The following is a 26,214-nucleotide window of genomic DNA, read 5'->3' as shown; positions in this document are numbered from 1 at the left end:
ACATAATTTCATTTGAAGTGATTGCATTGCGAAGTAAAATGAAAAGTCAAAATAATTTTCATGCAATCACTGACACGCCATGTTAGTATGAGTAGAGAGATGGAGTCATGTTTGTTGTGAGCTTGTAGATCTGCCATGTTCGGTTAGAGTAACTTTATTTGAAGTAGTCAAACTATACTGTAGTAATAGAAATCCTGTTCAGAAGCATCTTCTATTAACATGCATGATTTCAGAATGCCTCAAATCCAGTTTTAATCGCAAATTCGCAATACCTAAACATCATCATTAAACTCATGAGATATTATGTAAGGGATAATGTGGATAGATAAATCACCAACAGGGTGATTTATCTATCAACAATGACCACCTAGCCATGCATTATCCCGCTTATTACACGGCTACTTAACTTACGGTAATGAAAGTATTCCAAGTTGGCCCCGCAGAGCGTAATGAGTCGCCTCGGAAACAAGGAAGTGAGTATTAAACAAATGGAAAAAAATGCAGGTACTGGCACTGCATCGCCTATTTCTCGCTTCAAATGTTTTCAAAAGCATTCTTGAGAGGAGAGCAATGTTTAGCTGTAAATGGCATTGTGTGTTTGTTTACATGGCTGTCATGTTGGGTACAGCATAAAATCCAAGCAGCCCAGCAGGTGGTCTGAGCCTTTGATTAGGCAGCGGTCTGATATAGAGCGGAGAGGTCTGTTATCAAGAAATAACACATCAAGCCACGTAATAATTAGCTTTAATGTGTCTTTGTCCTTTGTGCCAACAGTGGGAGGAGGTGAGCGGCTACGACGAGAACATGAACACCATCCGCACGTACCAGGTGTGCAACGTGTTCGACAACAACCAGAACAACTGGGTGCGCACCAAGTACATCCGGCGGCGCGGCGCGCAGCGCATCCACGTGGAGATGAAGTTCTCGGTGCGCGACTGCAGCAGCATCCCCAACGTGCCCGGCTCCTGCAAGGAGACGTTCAACCTGTACTACTACGAGACTGACGCTGACACGGCCACCCGGACGTCGCCGCCCTGGATGGAGAACCCGTGGACCAAGGTGGACACCATCGCGGCCGACGAGAGCTTCTCCCAGGTGGACCTGGGCGGCCGCGTGATGAAGATCAACACGGAGGTGCGTAGCTTTGGCCCCGTGTCGCGCAACGGCTTCTACCTGGCCTTCCAGGACTACGGCGGATGCATGTCTCTCATCGCCGTGCGCGTCTTCTACCGCAAATGCGCTCGCATCATCACCAACGGGGCGCTCTTCCAGGAGACGCTGTCCGGCGCCGAGAGCACGTCCCTGGTGGCGGCCCGGGGCGTGTGCATCCCCAACGCGGAGGAGGTGGACGTGCCCATAAAGCTGTACTGCAACGGGGACGGGGAGTGGATGGTGCCCATCGGGCGCTGCATGTGCAAGGCCGGGAACGAGCCCGTGGAGAATGGGACTGTTTGTAGAGGTAAGAAGGCTCAATGCTCGTATTATTATTACCACTGTGTTTTCATCAACTCTGCTAAGCCCAATGAGCCAGCCCAGCTCTGTCCTCATAACAGAGTAAATCCAGACACTAAAACATGCATTCCATATGGCGCATATATACTGTGCTTGTCAGTGTACCATTGTAAGCTCTTGCCCACATCCACTTATTCCCAATGATCTGACAATATAAGTACATGACAAATGGCTGTATGTTGAACAAGACGATGGCATGCAACACTCACACATCAACATGCCATCGCCGCATTTTCCACATGAATCATTGCCGTTCTTTACGCTTTCCAATAGACGCTGAACATCCCTTCATGAGACAGTTCTGACTCGGAGGGGTGGGCTGTGTGGGCTGAAGATATATTGCCCCTCTTTTGAAGTGTGTGACAGTCAAACGTGTCTGCTTCATTTCTTCTGAGCCGCCATAAAGGCACGGGGGAGTGCCTGATCACAGGTGTTTGGACTCCAATCACAGAGGTCTGTCATAACTCAGCCAAGTTCTCCCCATTCCCAAAGATATTTATGACTTTCCATACTCTACCACCATGTAGAACGAATTCTTGAACTGTATTCTACAAAGAATAGAGGCAATTTCTCCCGATGGGAGGACTTCCATTAAAGTCAGGACCGGGTATAATGCTTCTGCATACTTACGATATAAGGATATATTCCATTTAATAATTCCTTAATTCATCCTGTGCCGGTGGAAAGCACCATGAAGATTGATTTTAGCTCCTTTTTGGTCTAGGCAGAGAAGCCTCTTCACTTGCCTCGATTCACTGCTGTAGTGCCCATGGGAGGTTTGTGTGTATGCATGCACTGCAGTGTACCTTTTTCAACATTTCTCAGCAATTTCTAGGTACTGTTACACATTCTCTGGTCTATAAGGACAAAATCAATCCTCTATTTTGCAAACATCAGTTTGCGTTGGCTGGCTGTTTTATCCGCACCATGCCCTGTCTGGTGGTATTGCCCCGACGTGCTCAGAGACCCCGACCAGCGGGAAGGCAAAGTGAGAAACAGACAGACGGGCCTCACGCTGCTCCAGCCAGCCCAACAAACCACCCACCTGTGATCACCAGTTGTTGTTGCTGTTGCCTCTCTCTAGTACCGTAATCACCCCCCAACATCCCCCCCCCCCCCCCCAGTTCTTGTCGAGTGTTCGGATTCGGGCAAAAACTGTCGGGCCCCGCTCGATTAGCGCTAATGAGGACAACTCACTGGTTGTCTTCCTCCTCAAGGAGTACAGGCCAATAAAATGGCATCGTGGTGAAAGTTAGCTATGCTCCGCCGTGGCAAGCCGCCTCTTAATTCCACACCCCCACATAATTACACAGAATCAGGCTTGTTTTTCTGACCTACATGTAATTCGCTGCGTGTGTGGTGGATTGGAACATCTCATGAGGGGGGGGGGGGGGGGGGGGGGGGTTTGTGTGTGTGTGTGTGTGTGTGTGTATGTGAAATGGGATTATACAATTTAGAGATGCATCCAGAAGGCGTGTTAGATAGAGCATAGAGCAGGGGTTCTCAACCCGTGGGTCGCGACCCCTCAGGGGGTCGCCAAATTATTTTGGGGGGGTCCCCAAATTATTTTAATTTATTTTTTAATTAAAATGTTGTATTATTATAATTTTTTTTGCAACTGAATGGCTCAAAAAATGGAAATTAAGAGTTTACATAGTACACATAGTACTTGCATAAACTTTCCTTGATGATTATATCTGTTTCAGTATTCATTTATGATATATTTTCTCTATTATTAAGGTTATTTTTGCAGGGGCAGGGGTCGCGAGACATGGCCAAAGCATTTCCAGGGGTCCCCAGCCAAAAACTTTGAGAACCCCTGAGGTAGAGTACTGTACTACTGAACGGTAGTGTATGTACTGTATGTATGGTGCACCCGATCCGTCTGCTCACAGCATCAATCAGGTGTTGGTTATTCACCTTGTCAGTGCACTGTAAAATCTCCAGTGTTCATTTATCCTTAAACTCTGCTTAAGTGAACAAAACAAAAAAAGAACTTTACTGTGTACAGTGTGTAGCATTCCCCCATCCAGCCATCCAATTCTGGTCATGGTTTATTTACCGTCGTTCGCTAATCAAAGTCTTCCTGAAGAAAGGTTCAATTGATACAGCCTCTGCTCCTGCAGTGCGGTGAGAGCTGCCTGCTGTATAACAAGGCCAGAACCTATTATTGCATACTAGACTGAAGCAGATTAACTCACACACAATCACAGACACATACACACATCATTACATGCACGCAAGCACGTACATTTACACATACACAGTACACATCAATCAACGCACGCACGCACGCATGCACGCATGCACGCAATGGTTTTGACAGTTCTTCTCGGTGTCGGCGTGTCTTCTGTGATCACATCGACACACATTGAGTGAGCCATTAAAGCTTTATGAGACAGATGCATTATCTGTGAGAGTACAGTTGTGGCGTGCAGCAAACCGCTATGCAGGGGGAGATGGATTTTTATGGCTCCATACAATAGTTATGAGACTCGCCACAAACAAGGTGGAGGATGTGTGCATATGCTACCAGAAACGGCAAATAAAACCATTAAACCTGAAGAAGGTTAGTACTCAGTGGTTGGCCCCCATTGTTCAGAAGCTAATCTTTTTTTTTTTTTGTACAGAAGGCTGCCACCAATTGCTTTCTGCTCCATTCATCTTCTTCTAACGTTGAAAGTTGATAGCACTGCGTGAGACTGAGACTGTGGTCAGTCGATGCCTTTCAGCTGCCAGTGGTTTTGGGTAATGAATTGATTTATGAAAGATGCGCCTTGGCCTTCTCGCCAAATGTTTTGGAGGTAATGAATTGATTTGCGCGGGATGCCCTCGGAGGGGTTGTTAGATATCCTCTTTCATAGCTGGATCATGGGGCCGTGGAGACAATGTGGAAGATGAAAGAGTTATTAATATTACAGTACAAACGGCCCATTTGTACTGTAATATTAATAACCCATGGTGTTCAGAGAAAACATGTAATTGTAACATTACGCATGTAACAATTAAATTCTTGGCAGGGGTCCTGATGAAATAACAAAATATTGACAAGAAGGCGGGTGTTTAAAGCCCAGATTGGCGTTGCTTTTTCTGCCGCCCCCCTGATCCGCGTGACCGTGTTGCGAGCCAGATTCAGTTTCTTGCCTGCGAAGTGCTGGGAGCGAACAAACCACACCGGGGGTCTTTCAGCGCGCGAGGGCCCTGAAAAGACAGATCCGGTTTCTCCCTCGGAGCCTTGAGGAGATGGTGCGCCACAGAGACACATGGGGTCCTGTTTGTCCTATAGCCGTTTATTCCTCCAAAATGAAAAGCACTCTCTCCGAGCCCGGGCACAATGAGAGCCATGTTCACGGGTGGAAATGCAAACTCCCTGTTAACAATGCCCATGTGTGTTTTGTCACTGTAATCTGATCACCTAAACCCCATGCCATTGTGGGCAGAAGGGGGGGGGGGGGGGGTCTCGAGTGTGGGAGTGTGGCTCGTATTATTGGAGTGACGGAGGTTGAGATGTGGGCAAACGGTCATGAAGATATGGTCCATCACCATCACGATAAACTACTACTGAATTAACTCTTTCCTTTTCACAGTGAATAGTCTTGACTTTGTAATTCTAGTCTTATCATCAAGAACATATACTGATACTGGGGCACACTCACTGCCCCATCAAACCATTTTGCGCCTATGTCATAGTTTGCATTTAGAAAGAACGTTCAACATACACCAACATACACCACTGTGCTATTACTCTATAAGCATGTATGGGTGGGCAAACGCCGACTTTTAAAGTGAACGCGTATGCTGCCACTGGGAACTGGGGTTTATGCTAACGGCTAGCGGTGGAGATAGAGTTAACCATATTGCACAAATAAATCAAACTAGCACATTCGTTTAAAATGTTTAATACTTGATAAATGTATGATAAATGGAAACAATATATACACAGGATTAATGTAGCTACTGTTTTTTATGTTAGAGCACTGTATTCTCTCTGACGCTTTAATAAACAGAAAAGTTTATAGAAACATATTCAGAAGCCGAGGCATACGTTTCACGTCAAGGCACGGTTTTCATAGTTCCATAGTCGACAAGAGCCTGAACAGAACAAACCAACAGAACTGTTTGTTTATTGAACTTTGTTTGCACAGTGTGAGGCCCTAAAACAGCTTGCCTTAACTTATCTCCTCACTGAGGGGTAGCTCTTAGGAGCATGTTAGGATTTGGGGTTTCAAAAATTCTAAGCAAAGCATTGCAACCATATACAGTAGGCCTATCTTAATGAACTGCAGACTGTCTTTGAGAATCATTGCACAATAGGTTGGAACAAATACATAACCAGGGATGCCTTCCCCAACTACATGCAGACATGAAATCATGCCCTTATCCCAATGCCAATAACCTTTCAAATACATTCTCTCTTGTCTGTACTGTGCCATCGTCACCTGAAACTCATCTCCTTGTGTCTTGAAGAAGTGTTGTTTAGAGAAGTATCAGATCAGTTTCTGTGCCATGTTGAGTGATATCTATTTCTCGGATGATGAACACAGCAGATCCATACCTTTGTGACTCTGTTTAAACACATTAAACCCGCTGGTGCATTCATGCCACAGTTATTTTTTGCCCTACTATAGTTTTGGCATTCTCCGCTACAACGATGCATACATAACATTGCCAGCTGTGGGGACAGGGTCATTAACATCATGCTCTTAAGCTTCCTGGGAGGATGTGGCTCGATTCCTCGCTTATAGCTCCTCAGAGATGACTTTTAATCCTCACTCCAATTGCTTTAAGCAGGAATAAGTGACCTGGAATGACTGTCAAAATGGCGGACTGAGTTGAACTTCTGGCTCAAATGAGAATATACGAGTGAGCAAATATCAGGCTAGAGTCCAGCCCATGTAACTATATATAAACTGTCAGCGTGCATAATCAACCATTCATTCTTTTAGGATGAGATGCCAGAGTTTGTCTGCCGATTGGTTGTGGAATCTCTCCGATAACCAAGCAACAAAACCACAGCATGGCCGTCCATCTGGGGTACTCGCAAGTACATGTCCATTAGGCTGGCTGGCATATACTAGCTAGTAGCTACTGTACATACATACGTGCATGTACAGATCCTAATCTGTACAAAGACTCTAATAAAAAGCTTACATTTCGGAAAATTTACAAATCTGCTGTCAGTCCCTGCCTGTGCCAGTTGCGTAATGCCCATGTGCAATTTCAGATTGATTGGTCAACCCATTGAGTACAAAATGGATGCAGACAGACAGACAGACAGACAGACAGACAGGCAGGCAGACAGACAGACAGACAGACAGACAGACAGACAGACAGACAGACAGACAGACAGACAGAGTCCTCTCACATTTAGCTCCTGCAGATCAGATTCATAATGAGTCAGCAGGTAACAGAAAACAGCATGACGGTTGCGGCTGGCGGACAGAGCCTTGTAGCTGCTGTACTGTACATGCTGTCCTGCTGACATACAATGGCATTAGTGTGACACACAAGATGTTCCGACAGTGAAACCAATTAAGTGTTACCTGAGAAAGAGAGGAACTCACAGGGAAAGTGAGGAACACGAAACCTGATGCCTACATCTTGCTCCCTGCTTTTACACTGATGTTAGCTTCACAGTACACAGTACACTACGTAGAAATAGTTAGTTACAATAATTGTTGTTCAACTATATTACTATTCCACTATAAAGACAAAGTTCTGCATGTGTTGCCCAGCACACCCACACAGCAGTTTCCACAACCATGCACTGAAAATCACATGCACGATGAAAAGTTAATCTTTTAAGGTGCATTTCCCTCTCTCTTTGAGGTCTGCATCAGTGGTGGGTCGACCATACTGTAAGCTACACTTGCAAGCCAGGAACTTGTAATTGCCCACCCAATGCAAGCAGATTAGGGCAGAGAGCTCTGGGTAATTCTTCAGCCAAATGTAATAGATAAAGAGAGTTAGTGGGGGATTGAGCACAAGGGTGCTGGGCTTGGGGAAGACATGGAAAAGAGGAGGGAAGGATGGAGCAAAGGAGGGGGATCGGGATATGAGAGGCAGGAAATGAGTCCACCACCCCCACCAACCCCAAAATCCACTGACAGAATCCCAATTATTTCCGCCTTGTCGTCGTCAGGAGAGGGTTTAAGCGGTGCAGTGCAGATACACGTCTGTGGCATTCCCTTTTATTTCCCTGGGTGCCTCTGTCTCTTAATGGCAACTCTAATTGACTAACGGCGTACGCGGGTGGGTTGTGGGGAGGGGGGTCAGCCATGCCAATGGCTTCTCCCTGGTGCCTGAACGAAACACAGAGCGAAGGCAAAACAAACACACCCCTCTTAAGGTTTGTGCTGCATTGCATGTGTGCGAAAACAAAGACACGTGATGAAAGGATTGGTTGTATGGGCCTGGCAGTGAGGGAGAAATAGAGGGAAAGGGAGAGAGATAGAGAGAGAGAGAGAGTTGGAGAGAGAAACAGGCTGAGAGAGAGAGAGAGGAGTGAGACATTGCTGGGGAAATAAAACATCTACAGATGGTCTGCACTCTGCAGACATTCACTGGGTTTCTTCACCTCTCAGTGAAAGCCATATTAGATTGATGGGCTCTACGATGCTGCTGACAGGTACCTTTTTAGAGAGCATACGGAGCACACATTCGCCGTCGGAGCAGATGTTCATTACCGACAAACATTTGCCCCGCTAAATAGCATTATAAGCAACGCCGCTTAATTTCCTTAATTGATCTTTTCATTTTTAACCTATACAAGCTCTCTCTCTCTCTCTCTCTCTCCCTCCCTCCCTCCCTGTGTGTGTGTGTGTGTGTGTGTGTGTGTGTGTGTGTGTGTGTGTGTGTGTGTGTGTGTGTGTGTGTGTGTGTGTGTGTGTGTGTGTGTGTGTGCGTGTGCGTGTGCGTGCGTGCTCAGTCCTTGGTGGTCTAAATGCTACACAAGGATGCGGTATCAGCAGGAGGGGTACACGGGACCTCTGGGATGTGTCATTCTGTCCACACAGACCCAGGGGGACAGTCATGGCCTCTTTTATCCTCACAGTGATGGGATTCCAGCATGGCCAGGGGCTTTTTATATGCCCGCCTGTCTCTTTTTCTTTATCTGTGTTGCTTCCTGCACAAACGGGGGAATTGACAGAACGAGAGTGATGTCCAATTTTCTTTTTTGCCGAAAATAGCAGGTGTACTTTCTATAAGCTGTGCTATTTGACACGACACGTCACATAGATCTGCTATTTGCAGCATGTGACACTGTCGTACGTACCACAAAAGTATAAATTAAGCTTGTGTCAAGCTGGGACAGTACATTTGGGGACTTACAGAAATAAATCAGTTGTATGCATGCACAGATGATGTGATCACACGTGTAACAGTGTTAGCAAATAAATACTTTCTGTATAGTTCATAGGTCAAGTTAAACTTGGAATACAGTAGTTCTATTTTATTTTGTTTTGTGTGTGATGCCTTTTATGTTGAAGATGTTGTGTTGCATTGTGGGTAAACCTCAGTACACACGCTCTCATACCCATTCTCACAGCACATCCATCACACACGTGATAAGGCAAGCTGAGATGTTTGTGAATCGCCTCAAGCTCAAAGATCACGGCCTGTCAAGTGTGTAAAGCAGTTCCATATGTCCCTGTGCGTGTGCTGGGCTGTGCCCCGCTCCCATATGGCTCTGCCCGTGCCGTGTCCAGTCCCCCAGTCTGTCGTCTCCCTATCTTACACCATCTCTGGAATCCTGCATTGGGATGGTATAGCCGTACCACCGTCTCTCTTGACGAAGCAGGTCTTTCTTTTCTCTCTCCCCATTCATTGGTGCATGTTCTTTTTCTTCTTCCTATCAGAGTCCAGTAGATGGTAACGTCTGTTTCTTATTGGTGACACCTTCTCATCTCTAATCCTTTCGGCCCCAACGTTATACCACAGAGTTCTATACTAGAGACTAGTTCACTTGGTCTCTGGTGGTCTCGCGTGAGAGTTCTGGTAAGCAGTGAGGGACCTCACAGTGATCTCACAGTTCACCATTACCATCCCCTTAGATAGAACCCAACCTGCCACCGGGGGATAAGGGCTGAGAGTCGTGCGGTGCGGACCAATATGAGAAGCCGTGCCTCGTTTTCTCATCAGGGATATGGCTGGCGTCTCTTCCCCAAACACGGCCCCATACGCGCTCTCTCTCTCTGTCAGATGTCCTCGACTCCTGTCCCATCCCACAGTCTGTGGGCTAAGGGGGCAAGGAGGCAGTGCTGATGGATTGTGCTTCTGTCTGGCAACAGCAATACCAGAGAAACAAGAGGGCCCACTGTTAAAGACGAGGAATCCCTCTAGAGTATCGGTGACCTTGTTTTTCGCCAATGTATCAGAACTCGGTCAATCGCTGTTGCTTGGCGTTTAATGCAGTCGACCTACATTAGTGCCATTCCGAAAGTGGTCGCAGAGAGTGCAGGAGGAAAGCTAATCCATTCCTGACATGGGTGGGATGTGCCACGCGTACTGCTTGGCCGCGGCGTATACCCGGAGACGCACACAGTTAACCCCTCAGCCGTAATGCTGAGAGGCTGAGCGGTAGTGGAATCCAGATTCTGTTTCACGCAGAGCCGTCATTCAATCCCGCAGAGTATCATTGATGAGATACTGTTACTTTTGTACATAAAGGTGCTTCTGTTTGGCTTGTGGTGTGCACGTAACCTGTACAGGTGTCCCTTAATCTTAACCTACAAGAGGGAAGCAACGCCAGCAGATGTGGCGATAGACTCGACAATGATGGATGTATAGTTTGACATCATTACCTTACCGTACCATACCAGAGTGACTTGTATAACCGGGACTAGTTCTGGGGTGATATGCAGTACCATGTGTCACGAGATTAATACTTCATGGTACTGTAAAGTGGGGAAGAGGTTTGTCCGCTGCTAGACCTCGGAGCCATAATGGATTCTAAAAGAAGTATCATTGCCATCCTCTTTTACATTTCAGCAGGTTTTTAAAGATTAAAATGGTAGCATGACTGAGGGAACGGGGGGTGGGATAGAAATATCGGGTCGAGAAAGAGATAAGGAGAGAGAGAGTAGGACGAGTGAGAGCTAGAAGGTGAGTTAAAAACGGAGAGAAAGAGAAATATTTGAGCGAGGCACACCTTAACAGCTCCATTTCCGTTTTTTTAGCTGTGATATCAAGGCTGTATGCCTGAGTGACCATAAGACACTTACACTTACTGCACTAAATAACTATAAGGATGAGAGCTGTTCTCTTTCGGAGAGAAAGATAAAGTTTGTTTGGTGAAATTCTCTGGTTTCTGCAATTTCCTTTTAGGTTTACACAAAGTACTGTATGAGTATGACTATGAAGTGCATGGTCCTCTGTCTAAAAATCTAGCTCTGTTTTAGTGTTATTAGTTCATTTTAGTATTTGTCTCTTACTCTTACAAGTCGACTCCATGTTGCCGTACTCCAGTAGAGTTATTGGTATCGTCAGCAGATACAATACATATGTTCAACATTCACTCCCTGTACAATTTGTACAATTCAGAGTCTGTTTTCAATAGTGCGTCTTGTACTGTCAGGCATTGCAGTCCTTGTACTAGCATGTGTGTGTCAGCATGTACCGTGAATCTCTCAATAGTTAAGTATGTCAAAGTCAGCAAGAAGAATGCCTGCACTTTTATTGTACTTGGCAATTAAAGCTGGCCCAGCTCGTTCTATACAATACAAGAGGAGAGATCCATTCAGGTTGAACTCCGCTGTGAATCGGAAAAAACAACAAACAGAAACTATCTTCAGATTAGAATCAAGGGCAACATTTCCGCAAAGCCCCATGAATCCCAATGAGGGGATCATGTCCACATAATCTATTCACCACTATGTGGTGTTTGACGAAAATAAATACAAAAACTCCAACCAAATCAGAAAGTTTAGATTGAGATTTATTTTTCTTAGGGAATTAATTTTCTAAATGTTTATAAATACTGTTAGATAATATATAAACATGAAAGTCGTTCCGGCACTGGAGAGTTTTCTGTCATCATCATCCTAAAAAATTATATATTAGACAAGAGCATTGTGCCAAACTGAGGTATCCATGTTTGATTAATTTTTTACAATTACCCATACAAATTAATTGCTTTGTGGCATGAGGGTGTACAGTATATAACATTGTGGGTGGCTATTAAACTTACTTATGACTATGAGTCAATTTGACCGTAGAGATAGTCTTTAGAATTATTTTGTATTCTTCCAAAAATATAATGGAAATAAGGTAGAGTGAATACTATAATATGATATGCCAATTTGAATAGCATATTATACTTTTCCGTACTTCATATTGTTAGCAGTTCCTAATATCATAACTTATTGCTATGCTCATACAGGTAATGACCATAAATATTGAAATCTCAGATGCAGCACGTTGAGTACAGTATAATAAATGGTCCATTTATACAGTGCCTTTTCCCAAAGCATTACATTCTTTCTCTCTCTGACACACACACACACACACACACACACACACACACACACACACACACACGCGCTCGCATAGTTTTCATGTTGAAAAATACATTTTCCCAAAATAGCAGATGAGCTATTTCCGTGTTTTTTTTTTTTAATTGAAAGTATTAAATAGGTCAGGTCTGTCTTTGTATATTTCAGATATTGTCATATATGCCCTGCGCAACTTTTGATTACGAAACCTGGCTAAAAGGCAAACGGAAATACATATTTTATTAATATGTCCAAAACCCCCCCAAAAACGTCAACTTTTTTTTTTTTAATTCTGACAGCCCGTAGTTACTGTACATGTCTGTCTTGGAGGATTAGCGTTTGATTCCAAGACAGCCGCTCTACCTCGTGAGCCACTGCTACCCGTAACACCACACACATGAATACAGGATGCTGGTCCGTGTGGGAGTGGATGAGGAACAAAGTAATGTTTATACTATTGGCCTGGTTTTAACTGTTGAACTCTTGTTGAAGGGGAATCTTGTTCACTTGCTGTGGGGGACAGCTCAGCTGTGTAAATGGGCTAGTTACAGAATTCTCTTGATGTTAAAACTTCCTTTTTTTCTCCTTAACATTCCCTTGGGCAGCTACTAAGCAAATAAATTACTCTTTATAATGAGCTGTACTGCTATACCTCGCGGAAACCCAATGCCATTGGCTGAAAAGCACCGCTGCGACACATTTTTTGCCCCAGTCTTCATCATTCTCGTTAAAGAATTGGGTTCATCTAAAGGATACAGGGTTTATTTTTTAAACCAGGCTTTGGAAGATGAAAGACGGAGGACAATCCAGAAGGATAATCCTTATCTAGTCTGTTCACCACCATCACCACCACACTATGTGGTTTACCAGTGAGAATAATGCTTCATTTATCGTATGCCAGTGTCCTGCCCTAAAAATAGCCAATCTACAAGCTCACAACGCATTGTTGTGCGATGCGTTGTGACTTGTGAGCTTGTAGATTGGCTCTTTTTGGTGTGGGACACCTTTGTACGACTGAGTATGTGAGACTTTAAGCTCTCACTCTTTTCCTCTTGCTTCCTCTTCGTGTCTCCTTTCCTGCCTTAGCTCTACTCACTGTGATTCCTGCGTTCCCACAGTTGATGGTGCAGCGAACCCTCATGGGAATCCTCTGTTTATACTGAGTTTTATGAGCTGAGGTGGGATTAAAAACAACAAGCTAATGAGAAGAAAAATACTACCACTTCCTTTCACTGCACCTCACTGCATGTTGTCACTTTATTTTGAGAAACATGCCCATTGCAGAGAGAGAAGAGAGCAATTAAGAGAAAGAGAAAAGCATCTCAGTCACTCTACAGTCTACATAGAATATCATGTACGTTGGGTCAGAAACTAAGCACTCGGCTGCACTCTCTCCAGTGTTTACTACTAAGCCAGAGCCTGGCCTTGCAGTGTATGGATGCCTGGGAAATGCTGGCTTCGTGCTGGTTTATTGTGGTCATCTCAAGGCTGTTTGGCCTCCACTGAGATATTTGGATGGCGTAAGTGGGGGGGGGGGGGGGGGTGGCGGCTGTATAGGGGGGGTTCGGTGCTTTTTCATGTGTGTATTGTGTTCTCGTTCTCTCTCTCTCTCCCTGCCAACAAGCTCTGTATGGCACCATCTACACACACACACACACACACACACACACACACACATACACACACACACACACACACACTTCCCTTCAACACAACGGGCATCTCCCCCTCTTTCTCTGCAAAATAGCGGGCTTAAATCCACGTCTGGAATACATTAGCCTGGGTTATTAATGAGGCTGTTTTGATTCGGCCCTCCCCTCTTTAACCACCTTAATTTTTTCACCACGCAAATGTTTGAAAATGACGTTGGTGTTGAGGGTTTTGCTGGAACCCAAAAGAAACAGTCTAGTCAGCTCTCAGAGAGAGAGAGAGAGAGAGGGAGAGAGAGAGGAGGAGAAGGAGAGGCTCAAGAGAGGAGGAAGGGAGGGGAGAGATTTGTGGAGGAGGTAGCCATGATATATATGCCTCTACAACACCGCACTACATGTTACACTACCACTTTTACACACTCGGATTTAAATCAACACAACACTCTGAATTTGGCCGTGTACACTATATGTACTTGGCAGGAGAGGCTCTTTCCTCCCCTTCAAGTGAGTATGATTCAGAGATTCTGGGTTATCGACGGTGCGATAACAATGACACCGTGGGATGAGAGGAGTGCGTAATCACACACATCATGGATCGATAATCTTACAGTGTGATAGGCCTTGTGAGAGATCCACTTCAACTGGCTTTACCTTTCTGTGTCTGTGAGACTGCGGGAGCACTCCGTGTGTGTGAAGCTGTAACTCAACAACATAGAAGAAAAAGTCAAGTGGCTGAAGCTCCGTGTTTGATACCACTGGTATACAGTCTTTTCTTAATGAAATGTCACACACTTGCGCGCAGACGCACGCATGCGCGCACGCACGCACGCACGCACGCACGCACGCACGCACAGCTATTGTGCTCTTGTCCAGTCTGTAATGGAGGCCCTTGATGAATGTGTTTGCCAAGCTGAAGACCAGACACATTACCATTATTGATCAAAGAGCCACACAGTATCCTATTTCCAAGGATGAGATACTGACATTACTATATGCAGTAGGAAAACAAGACATCCTGAGCATGCTTTTAACCCATCATGCAATCTATTAAAGTATTGACACATGCACATAGTGTCTCGCTTGCCTGCAGGCCTCATATCGGATGCCAACTCGGAGGGCACCCGAATGACTTTGGCACAGAATTGGGACCTGTCATTCTCGAGGCAGCATGGGGGACGTCTCGCCCTCACCGGAGAAGGCGCTTGGAAGTAATGTGTGAATCTATAATAAGCGGGTCTCGCGGCTCACATGTGGTGATGTCACTTGCTCCCTGCAGTGCATGGCCCTTCCCTAACTCCTCCTTGTGACCTTCTTACCAAATTATCTTGTTTCACGTATTGAATTGTTGGGTATAGGCCAGGGCGCCTTAGCCACATGAACCCTCGTGTCCCTGTTATTTGGCAAAGAAAATTGAGGTAAAAAGGACCAAACGTAGGGGGCCTAGTACAGACCCCTGGGGGACACCACTCATTAAAGTATATAGGATTGTTAATGGCACCTTTATCCAAACAGGATAAAGGTGTCTTCAGAGCTTTTGGGAGAATGCCTATAGAGGGAAAATAATGTATTCTGCAAATAACCGCCATCAGAGTGAAAAGCATATTTTTTAAATATGTTTTTATAATATTAGGTTAATAACAGGATCACAAAGCATATTTGAAAAAGTTAACTAAGTAGGGGACAACTGTGTACTTGAATCTGTAGATAACAGCCAACAGGCTATTCTGCTTGGTTTGTTTTGTGCTTTCAGGAGGATGAGAGGTCGAGCTAAATCATGGTAAGCCTGATTTGCAAGTTGTATGATGGAGTCGAAAGTAGCTGATCTACAAGCTCACAATGTGTTGGCATGCGGCGGGTTTAGTGCGTTGGCATCTTAATATAGGCATAAGTCTATTCATAGTAAAATACAGAGTGTTAATTCTCTAAGAGAATAGTAACAGAGTTAAGTTTAACACTCTGGATTAGGCTGTGTTGCTTCTAATTCCCCTAATGAATACATCATGATTTTTTGGCAAGGAAATCATCATGTTCATTTCAACGTGTGGCATTTAAAGTGTGGCATTTATTAAGCTTTTATCGCAGCGGTAAAAGGTCGTCATATACTCTCTAGGCAGCCGGGCCAATGTTTTTACTCCACACAGCGCAAAGCTGTGAGGTTACAAACACGGAGGAGCATTATTGCACATTGTGGATCATATCCAGTATTTTTTACTTTGCTGATATTAAAGTGTGGCAACAGAGAAAAGGACCAGTGAAACTTGGCACAAGATGGCTCACATTCCATCTACTGCATATCTGCCTCATGCCAAGCAGGCACACTTCCCTCTGCAAGGAATGAATGACTGTGATTGAGATCATAGTTTTGACACGCTTCATTATCTTATCCATCTCCGTGGTGTTGCAATAAGGATGGGCATCAACTGAAATTCAGAAATGCACTCCTCTCCCAGGTAACCGAGGTTCAGGAATATTGCTGCCTCTCTCGTATCAAAACACCACAACACGACACGTATTGTACAAGCCTAAACACCTCAGCATGCTGTGTTTTGACTCATCCTACAGGATTCTGAAGAAGGAATCAATCTGTCAGACTGTGGCCCTGTTTATCAGCTTAAGAAGTGTGTGTGTGTGTGTGTGTGTGTGCGCGCGCGCGCGTGCGCATGCATGCATGCATGCATGCGTGCACAATCTCTAAACAAATACATTATTACCAGTTAGTTATTGAATCATTTTAGAAGCTTAAAACAAAAGGAGAGCTTTATTTTCTTAGACATGCATGCGTGCTGTGATTGATTGATTGATTGATTTTATTTGGTGACAGAGCACGTTCCGACAGTCAATGCATCACGAGGATGCAAACACAAGAAAGCCTTTCGGCTTATTTCCATTGCAGTCCTCAATGCTCACACACACACACACACACACACACACACGTATACACATGTATACACACGTATACATATAGGCCTATACTAAATAATTTCTCTCAGTCACAGTGCACCTCTTTTTCCTGTTACTTTCAGGATCCTTTCCTTTTTTGTGGATTATTATTTATCCAGAAAGATGTATTTTCTACTGTGCAGCTATGGTCAAAGGGCTGAGTGATTCCTATCCGCCATACCATCACCTCTGTTCTCTCGTTGCTCATTCACCAGCTTTCCATGGCAGGCCACAATCAAGCCTTTGTGGGCCCAGCTTGTCTGTCATCTCCCAGGTTCTGCTGATATGGGCCTCGTGCTCAGAGCGTGCTCTCTCCATACACGCCACTAAGTGCTGCCTAATTGAGCTTGTCGGGCCAGAACCTGTTTGCGTGCTGATAAGATGGTATTTGACCTCTCAGTAGGTCCCCGGGTGGTGCACTCGAGGGTACATTCTAAGGAGGCTGCTTTGGAGAATCAGACCAGAATTCCCCACTAATGCAAAATGTGTTCTGCATCGCACATTGGCAATGGATTTAGTTTCTAGCTGTTACACAGTCTCTAAACAAATCAATTATTACTTTTCATTTCATTTCAGAGGCTTAAAACAAGAGGAGAGCTTGATTTTCTTAGACAGGAATTGCTGTTGATCAACCATGACATAATAAAGATTTTGACTTCTATATAATGGCTGCATCTTCCAACCAAAAAAGGGGAGCTGTTAATTAAACCGTGGCACGGTATTTAGACATCAAGACTGTCTCAATATTTACTTCTATTCACTGGTACAGTGCCACCACAGTGACAGTGTTTGAGGGAGTGTGTGAAACAGGGGAGACTTGGGATGCAGAGTTCTCAAATTCCCCTCATCGTGACAATTAGATTAGGCTTTATCCATTCAAATTTCCGACACACAGATGAAAGGTCGCTGATGCAATCTAAAGGAAAGATCCCATAAAAAAGAACCACCACTGAGGTTGGGAATGGGATGTTCCTTGTTGTGTTTCCCTTCCTTCCTGCAGCGCTGTCATGCATCCATGCCATCTCTGCTTGATGTAGCCGTTGGCACAGGTCCTCAGAGCGCGTACAGTACGTCTGCTGGACGGATGCCCTTCACATCTCACTAACAGTAACAGTCATGTGTTGTGGTGTGCCGGGGCTCACTGTGAGGGTGCACACAGCCCTCCTGTCTCGTCTCACAAGCTGGTACCTGTGTGAAATAGTATTCGGAAATGAATTCTTTAGATTTCATTTTAACCCATTATAAGACCTGAGGGCCGAGTCTACAAATGCCCTCTAAATCAGTACGTTCTCACACCTTCAAGACTTATTTTCCCTGTAGTGCGGTACTTCGGCACGAAGCGTCGGCTGTGAGCTTAGTACTGTATTTTTGAATAGCCAACATACAGCTGTGGGCCATTGACCTTGTCCCTTTATCTTTGCAGAGGTTTGCGTGATCTGCGCATTTCACAATGTAGATATTACTAGGGGGAGTAGAGAGCTATATAAAAATCTGCGACTAGTCAAAGAGAGAGAGAGAGAGAGAGAGAGAGAGAGAGAGAGAGAGAGAGAGAGACTAAAAATGAGTGTGGTTTGGGTTTTTATTAATTTGTTTGACGTGAAAAATACAGTTATTCCACCAGCGTTCTTGAGAAGAACACTGGTGGAATAACTTTTTCTTTTTTTAACATGATCACAACAAAATCAAAAAATGACACGGATGCTTTCCCCGATTTGAATGTGTTTAAAAAAAACTCTGTCCATGTCAGACATGTTACATGTTGGATAGCCACAGTTTGAAGTTAATGACACCAACTTGTATGAAATGATTGCAGACGTTATGGATTATTTTTAATGGTCTGAGTAATCTGAGACCTCACAAAATAGTGGATGATGGCTGTGGATGGTAATGTAACAAGAAACAGACACAAATGCATCGTCCTGTCTTGATGACATTGGGCACTCACTGTCTAATGATACAGTATGAACTGCCTGAATAAAGGCAGGACAAGTTACCTTTGTTTTATGAGTACGGTTCATTGACCTTAAACGTGCACACTTGTATGTCATTATGGAAAAACTGTGAAATGTATCTAAAATGGATTTATTCTGATTATATTATGAGATGTTTCAAATGACCTTCTCCAGATAATTTAAACTTCTCTTGCAGTACGGTATGACTGACCTACTGTACCTTATAGTTCAGACACGTTATTAACCCATTCTGACCGGGCACCCATTTTGGTGTTAGCATCATGTTATGCTTTACCTATTGAAAAATAGCAGATCTACAAGCTCGTATCGCGCCACCGAGTGGCGCGATACGAGCTTGTAGGTCTGCTATTTTTGAAAAATTCGAAGAACGACTGACATTTTTAGAATCTGATCTCAGGTCAGAATGGGTTAATCAGACCAGTGTGTGTCCAGTGGAAACCTCGTATGAATCTGATCTCAGGTCAGAATGGGTTAAATAGACTGTTCAGCATTGATTTGCAAGTCATATTGACCCAGGTCTGCTCGGTGTAGGGACTCCCGACCCCCCCTAGCCTTCCCCTGGATAATCCTGCTGCCTCCAGGAACCCCAGACTAATCCCCCAGCCTCCTTGTCACAGGCCCACGCTCACTTCCAAATCGCCCCGAGTTATATTACCGCCCTCGCTTGGATTTGGTGACCTTTAACTGCCACAAAACAGGATTTTGGTGTGGGTGTGTGTGTGTGTGTGTGTGTGTGTGTGCGTGTGTGTTGTGTGTCCATGTATGTCATGGTGTGCACGTTGTAGCCTCTCATAGGTATCACACAAACACAGACAGAAGTGTGTGTTTTTCTTGCGTGTGTGTGTGTGTGTGTCTACACGTTGTAACCTCTCGGTATCACACAAACACAGACAGAAGTGTGTGTGTGTGTGTGTGTGTGTGTGTGTGTGTGTGTGTGTGTGTGTTCTCATACGTTCATAGTATAATGTCTCCATGTATAGTATTAGCCTGGCATGGCAAGACAAATATCACTGTCGGGGATTTTTCCCCCCCTGTGCAGGCAGATTGGTCTGCTTTCCAGACTAGTTACAGTATGCTGCTCATATATTAGCTTGGTGTTATTTCTCTGCCCTCTAGAGCGTCGCAGTCCCTCCCCCTTTCAGAACGACGAGTGGCCCAGGAAATGAATCGCAATGCATTTTTCCCGTAGGCTTTTCTTAAAGTATTTATTTAAAGACGGTTACGCCGCGGACAAAGCCAACTCGGAACGTGACAATTCATGACAATGAACACAATATTTTGGGGCCGATAAAATCATTAGAAAGAAGAAAATAAAGGCAGGAGACAACACTATTTGTTTTGTTTTTCTTCTTATAAATTATGAAAAATGCATTGCGATTCATTTCCTGGGCCACTCGTCGTTCTGAAAGGGGGAGGGACTGCAACGCTCTATAGTGTATGTATGCCATGACTCATATCTGAATAGACCCATGTTCCCTGGCTGATTCACACAGCTGACACTAGTAGTACTGAGTGACGACATAGTTCACACCAGAAACACAGCAGGCCATCCCCTGCCTATGGAGAAACATAACCATCATTCCCCAACATTGTATTTTTATAATGACCTTTTCATCACTTTGGCACTAAAATCTCACGTGAGATTTGTATGGGTGTATACAGTACGTGGATATGCCAGGTATGTATTGCTGGAATGTGCCACGCTCTTCTGAGGAGAGAGAGCTATGTCTTGGGGCTACATAGGGGGAATTGCATGATAGAATGCGTGTGTGTGTGTGTGTGTGTGTGTGTGTGTGTGTGTGTGTGTGTGTGTGTGTGAGTGTGTGTGTGTGTGTGTGTGTGTGTGTGTGTGTGTGTGTGTGTGTGTGTGCGTGTGTGCGTGCGCGTTTATGTGGATGACACATGTGCTCTTCCGTCATGGCACTAATCCTGTCTGTGGATGACTGACATGTAGGCCTCACCAGAGTCGCTCTACTAGCAATTTGCCATGGTGACCTTTTTACCACGGGACTGCAGTCGGTGGGGGGGTTGAGCAAAATATCACCCATTACCTTTCACTCAACTCAACACTTTGCCCCATTCCACCACCCTCAGCCTACCAAGATCTGTCAGTGAAATATTGCTTGCAATGACAATGTTATGATAAGGATGATGGCTCTTTGGCAGTGTCACTGGCCACTAGAGATGTGATACCCACGTCCTTTTATTCACAACGGAGGGGATCTCCATCTCCACGCCAGCAGCCTTCTGTCACTCATCATACACATTGTGTGTTTTGAGAATTAAGTACACTCCTTTTTGCCAGTAACGATATTGTCCACTTGGTTATGCCACTGGAATTATGGGCTCAGTGACCTTGTGGTTAGAGTGTCCGCCCTGAGACTGGGAGGTTGGGGTTCAATCCTCGGCCGGGTCATACCAAAGACTGTAAAAATGGGACCCAATGCCTCCCTGCTTGACACTCAGCATCAAGGGTTGGATTGGGGGTAAGTCCCTGCGACATACTAGCGTCATGTCCAGGGGGTGTACTTGTACATCAAGCTGCCTCACGCTACAGAAACAGGAGATAGGCTCCTGCACTATGGGCCTCATGGCTCGGCAAGGCTACTTACTTACTACTTTATTCCTTGCCCTGTGAAATGCTGCCGTGGCGACAATCTGAGCTTTATAAATCCACCTTTATTCATGCGTAATATCACTGCATCATGACAATATTCACCACTGTGGTAGAAAAGAGCCCGCATCAGCAGGATTGAGGAATTATTTCATGCTGCGTGTCATGTTTTGATCGATATATCCTGGAACACAATCAATTCGGTTTGTTTGTGAAGGGCTCCTCTGTCCTTTGGGGGATCCAGTTTACCTGCCCTGTGAGGGATGTATTACCACGTATGAAGCGATGGTGTTTGTGTCGGTGTTAAGAAGAGCAAATCACTTTTATTGTTCACCGGTGTCGATGTGTTGACCCTAAACAGAAAATCCTTTATCCAATAACGCCAACGGAAGTCGCTGAAAGTCTGGAGTGGACGAAAAATAAAACATTATCTTAAATTACCTTCTCCTACTCGCCTCCATGTTAGTCGTCCCCAGAACAATGAGGGACAATCTTTGAGAAAATGAATTGTTACATTCTCAATGGTTACATCTATTCTAGTTTAATCGCCCTTCCCTTCCATTTCCATACTGTGATGTTCCAAAATATATATACGTAAAAAAAATAGAAATGCTGTGCCACACAAACGGCACTTGTTTTATCATTTGTCCTTGATGGTGACCATGACCTTTGACCCTTTCAGCCCAAGAGCCCAATAATGAATCATCTGTTCAGGCAGCCTTATATTTCTCCCCCAGTTTCTTTTCTCAATTTGGACTTTTATTCATTATCTTTTCAACCCAAATGCAATGATAATCTTTGGGGCACACTATCTATACTGCTCATTCACACTCACCTTTGTGAAATCTGGCCCTGCGTTCTCGAGCCATTTCCGCAGTATAGAAACATTTAGCCCACCCCGTCCCAACTGATGATCATTGATGGGACTAGCAAGAATGGAGACAGGAATCAGTGGCTGCACAAGCGACAGCAAAGGCACCAGAGTTGCCACGGTAACAAAGAGTCCCCCCCCCCCCCCCCCAGTCCGGGTTAGTCCTTCTGTGTGAGCCCGGTACTTAATTTCCCTGACACCCCCAGAACCCCCCCCCCCCTGCTGTACTGAACAGCCACCATTGATTGGGGCAAATAGAGGGGAGCGCAGGCAGCCAGGCCCCTCCAGTAACAAGGGTTAAGGACGCAGTTATGGAGGAAGGAGGCGGGAGAGGGAAGATGCTGAGCCCATGAGTAGCTCAGGGAACCCTTGTTTAGATGAATCAATGACGTCTTTAAAGGCTAATTAGTGGGTCTGTCCGTTTGGTGTAAATTCATTGGGGCCGCCACCTCACACACCGCAGCTGTGTGTGATTGGGGAACAATTTAATGTATTCCACCTTCTAAATGGCAGCCATTAGTAGCATCAAATGAATCTCCTCTCAACAATGCGGGGGCCATTCAGGCGCAGGTGTAATGGAGGTAGCTGCTGAGAGCGGTGTGTGTGTGTGTGTGTGTGTGTGTGTGTGTGTGTGTGTGTGTGTGTGTGTGTGTGTGTGTGTGTGTGTGTGTGTGTGTGTGTGTGTGTGTGTGTGTGTGTGTGTGTGTGTGTGTGTGTGTGTGTGTGTGTGTGTGTGTGTGTGTGTGTGTGTGTGTGTGTGTGTGTGTGTGTGTGTGTGTGTGTGTGTGCGTGCAAGTGTCTATGTGTCTGTGACAGTGTATGTCTTGCTACAGTGCAGAATTTGGCGTGTTTATCAGTGCATACACTGGCACACCAGAAATAATTTCAGCCGGCACCCCATTTTAACCTAAAATAATTAGGTAGGCAGGAACCAAAAATCTTTGTGTCTGTCAGTAATGTCCAGGCAAAATCTGTCTTTAAAAATATCTATATAATTATATCTATCTATATCATTCTCTCTCTTCCCCCCCCCGCCTCTCTCTCTCTCTGTCTCTCTCTCTCTCTCTCTCTCTCTCTCTCTCTCATAAAATCACACCTGTGTGAAGTGAGGGGCGCTCTTATCATCATACATCATCATACATCACATTCCGTGCTCAACCAATCAAATCATCACAAAATGTAATTCCGGCCAATCACAATTTGCGTCCCCACTTTTGTCTTCAATGTTTGTCTTTACACAGACCCTGAAAGCTGGACATACAATAGGAGGGGCTAGCTCCCCTCAAAAAGTACAATATCATCATGATGTAGTGGTGTAGAATTAAAAGTACTGAACATTGTATTTAAGTACTACTTTTAATTTTTACACTTGTCAATACATGTCAACAGAATGAGTGAAATATGGGGTCATGAGTCAATGGCAGCATTATTTTGGGGTCGGAGCCAAGCTCTAACATAATTTTAGGAGCCAGTAGCTTAAAGGAACTGCACCTTAAAAATATCACTTTGATATTACACTTTTAAACAGTCAATATGCTGTGGAAAATATGCCTTGCTGCTAAAAGGGTCATTATTGAACAGAACATTAAGGGCGGATTCACACTGAGTCCTGATTCGAACTGTTCCCAAATACGATTGCCTGCAGGTCCCCGCTGGCCATGATTCACATTGGCCTCGATTGTTCTTCCACACCCGAGTACATTTAATTCAACCGTATGGTGGTGATAATGGTACTTATGTGCCTCAGAGGGGGGCTGTAGAGTATGGTGCTCAGGTCATCGTGACATCACGTCATTGTGATTTATTGGTCAAAGTTCATCCCATGCCAAAGCGACCGCACTCACCCAGCTGTATGACGTCACCCAGGATGCGTGCACAGTGCACACGCCGATCTGCCCCAGCAGTACCACCTCCACACTCTCACGGAGGAGACTGCCTAGCCAGAACTAGAGTTCAAACTAGAGTTCTCAACAGGCCCAAAAATTAAGGCCCAGCCCTACCGGGGCCCTCATCAAACCCTGTACATTCAATACACTGCCCCCGCTGCAACCCTTAGATCTCCATATATGGAGCTGACCTGTTCTGACATTCCATATTTCGATCTGACCTCATCACACCCTGTACACTCAAGACACGCGCTCCAGTGCACAGGTCACTTCTCGCCCTCAGGCGTCTTACTGGTAATAATAACATAACAATATTATACAACCAAAGCAGTGTGTTACTGTACCCTATCAATAAAGGCAAAAACGCAAAAAATAATAATATCTTAAATCGATTTGTGAGTTATCTGACTGAAATATGTATGTTGCTACAGTGTATATAGTTAAAAGGATCACATCTAAAACAACACGGATGCTTTCCCAGTTTTAGTTAGAGAGAGGAGGGATAGCGGTTGTGTATGTAATATGTACAGTATGTGCCTGTGTGAGTGTGAACGACCTTACAGTATACCGTATGTGTTTCTGGGTGAAATTGTGTGTGAAATGGCATTCTGTCGGTGTAACATGACATGTTTTGGCACGCATTCTTCTTTCCACATGCCTTTTAGCAAAGCAAGAGCTATATGTCACATGTTCAGGTACATACAGTTTACAGTATTGTCTCCGTCAAGTGGAACCTCATACAGTATGTCCAAAACTTTATGGGATCTTTGTCCCCCTGTGTTCTAGTGGATCCAATGTAGCTGTTATTTAGTCACATGCTCTTGATAATACTTTTCTCTGTAGTTATAAAACCCACAAACATACTTTTCATTCATATTTTGTTTTCAAAAATAGCATTGATGGCAGATCAACAAGTTTGATGAGTTTGTAGATCTGCTGTCTTTTCTACTTCTGTGCGACACTGTAGTATGAATAAATAAAATAAAACAACATATATATGGAGAATGGAGAACGCTATGATGCGTGATTGTATCTCAATCCATGGTCCTGTGTTTAACGTTGACGGAATGCACTGCAGTCTCTAGAAAGACTGGTTCCAACAGTTTATTTCCAAGGGAGGTTTCAGCGAGTCTGCATAGCTCACACCTACACCATGAAAAGGAAACTATCTTTTTCGTTTTCCCATAAAAAAAATAAAAAAAAGTCAAGAGAAATTCCCTGTGCAAATAATAATATATCAAGCCACGTGCTGATGTATTAGTCTTGTGCATGGAGCCATGGGGCTGTTGAGCGATAGGTGAGGTAGCCCCTCTCTGTTTAAATGTGTTGTATATGGGGTGCATCACAGCATGACAACCGCACCACTATTCCTCTATCGTAAGTGAAGCGCTCAATGACACTGGTTGTGTGTGCGTGCGTGCATGCGCGCATGCGTGTGAGGGAGCCCAGACGCAGCTGTTGGAGTTTTCTCTTGTAGATCAGATAGATAATAGAATTCACTGTGGCTCCCCGCTGCCTCATTAAATACTTGTGGTCAGAAGAATTGATTTAATCTCTAATAAATACACTCCAGGGAGAGATGGATGCAGATAGGAACGCAGCCCCAGCAACACGATACTCAACAGCCTAGCTAAGGCTAATGTTTATCTTTGTCTTTTGTTCGAGGTGTGTCACTCTGTGTGTGTGTGTGTGTGTGTGTGTGTGTGTGTGTGTGTGTGTGTGTGTGTGTGTGCGCGCGTGTGTGTGTGGCTAATCTGTGTGGGTGTTACGTTTCTGTAGGCCCTATATGCGTACGTATGTGAGTGCGTGTGTGCTGTGTTAGTGTTACATTTCTTTTATGTGTATATGTGTGTGCACATACACTACACGCGCATGTCTGGCTGAACTGTGTTGGTGTTACATTTGCGTGTGTGTGTGCGTGCGTGCGTGCGCCCATCCTTCCCTGTGTGCACTGGCAGGTTACACAGGGACAGAGACGGGACGACCCCCCTGCCATGCGGCCTCTTGTCTGTGCTGACAGGTCGGGGGGGCATGCAGACCCTCTGTGCCACCTGTCTGTCAGCTACACGGTGCCCATGGGGAGTACCACGCTCAGAGCTGTTGTTGCACCACCTTTGGGTGCAACAGCTTCCACCTCCACCCTCCCCCCCCCTATCTCTCTCTCTCTCGCTCTCTCTCTCTCTCTCTCTCTCTCTCCCTCGCTCTCTCTCTCTCTCTCTCTCTCTCTCCCTCTCTCCCTCGCTCTCTCTCTCTCTCTCTCTCTCTCTCTCTCTCTC

The 26,214-nt window shown here is 44.9% G+C and overlaps 1 protein-coding gene across 1 annotated transcript in view; it reads left to right on the top strand.

The window, feature by feature from the left end:
* ephb2b (eph receptor B2b) overlaps window positions 1–26,214 on the top strand; it is a 178,052-nt gene that overhangs the window by 74,571 nt on the left and 77,267 nt on the right. The window contains exon 3 of the mRNA XM_080777100.1: window positions 775–1,459. Coding sequence (XP_080633226.1) covers window positions 775–1,459 — 685 coding nt within the window. The remainder of the gene's footprint in view (window positions 1–774; window positions 1,460–26,214) is intronic.

This window comes from Protomyctophum bolini (assembly GCF_963924005.1).
Source record: "Protomyctophum bolini genome assembly, chromosome: 2".
In the NCBI taxonomy this organism is placed as follows: Eukaryota; Metazoa; Chordata; class Actinopteri; order Myctophiformes; family Myctophidae; genus Protomyctophum; species Protomyctophum bolini.
This window is presented reverse-complemented; position numbering and strand designations above follow the sequence as displayed.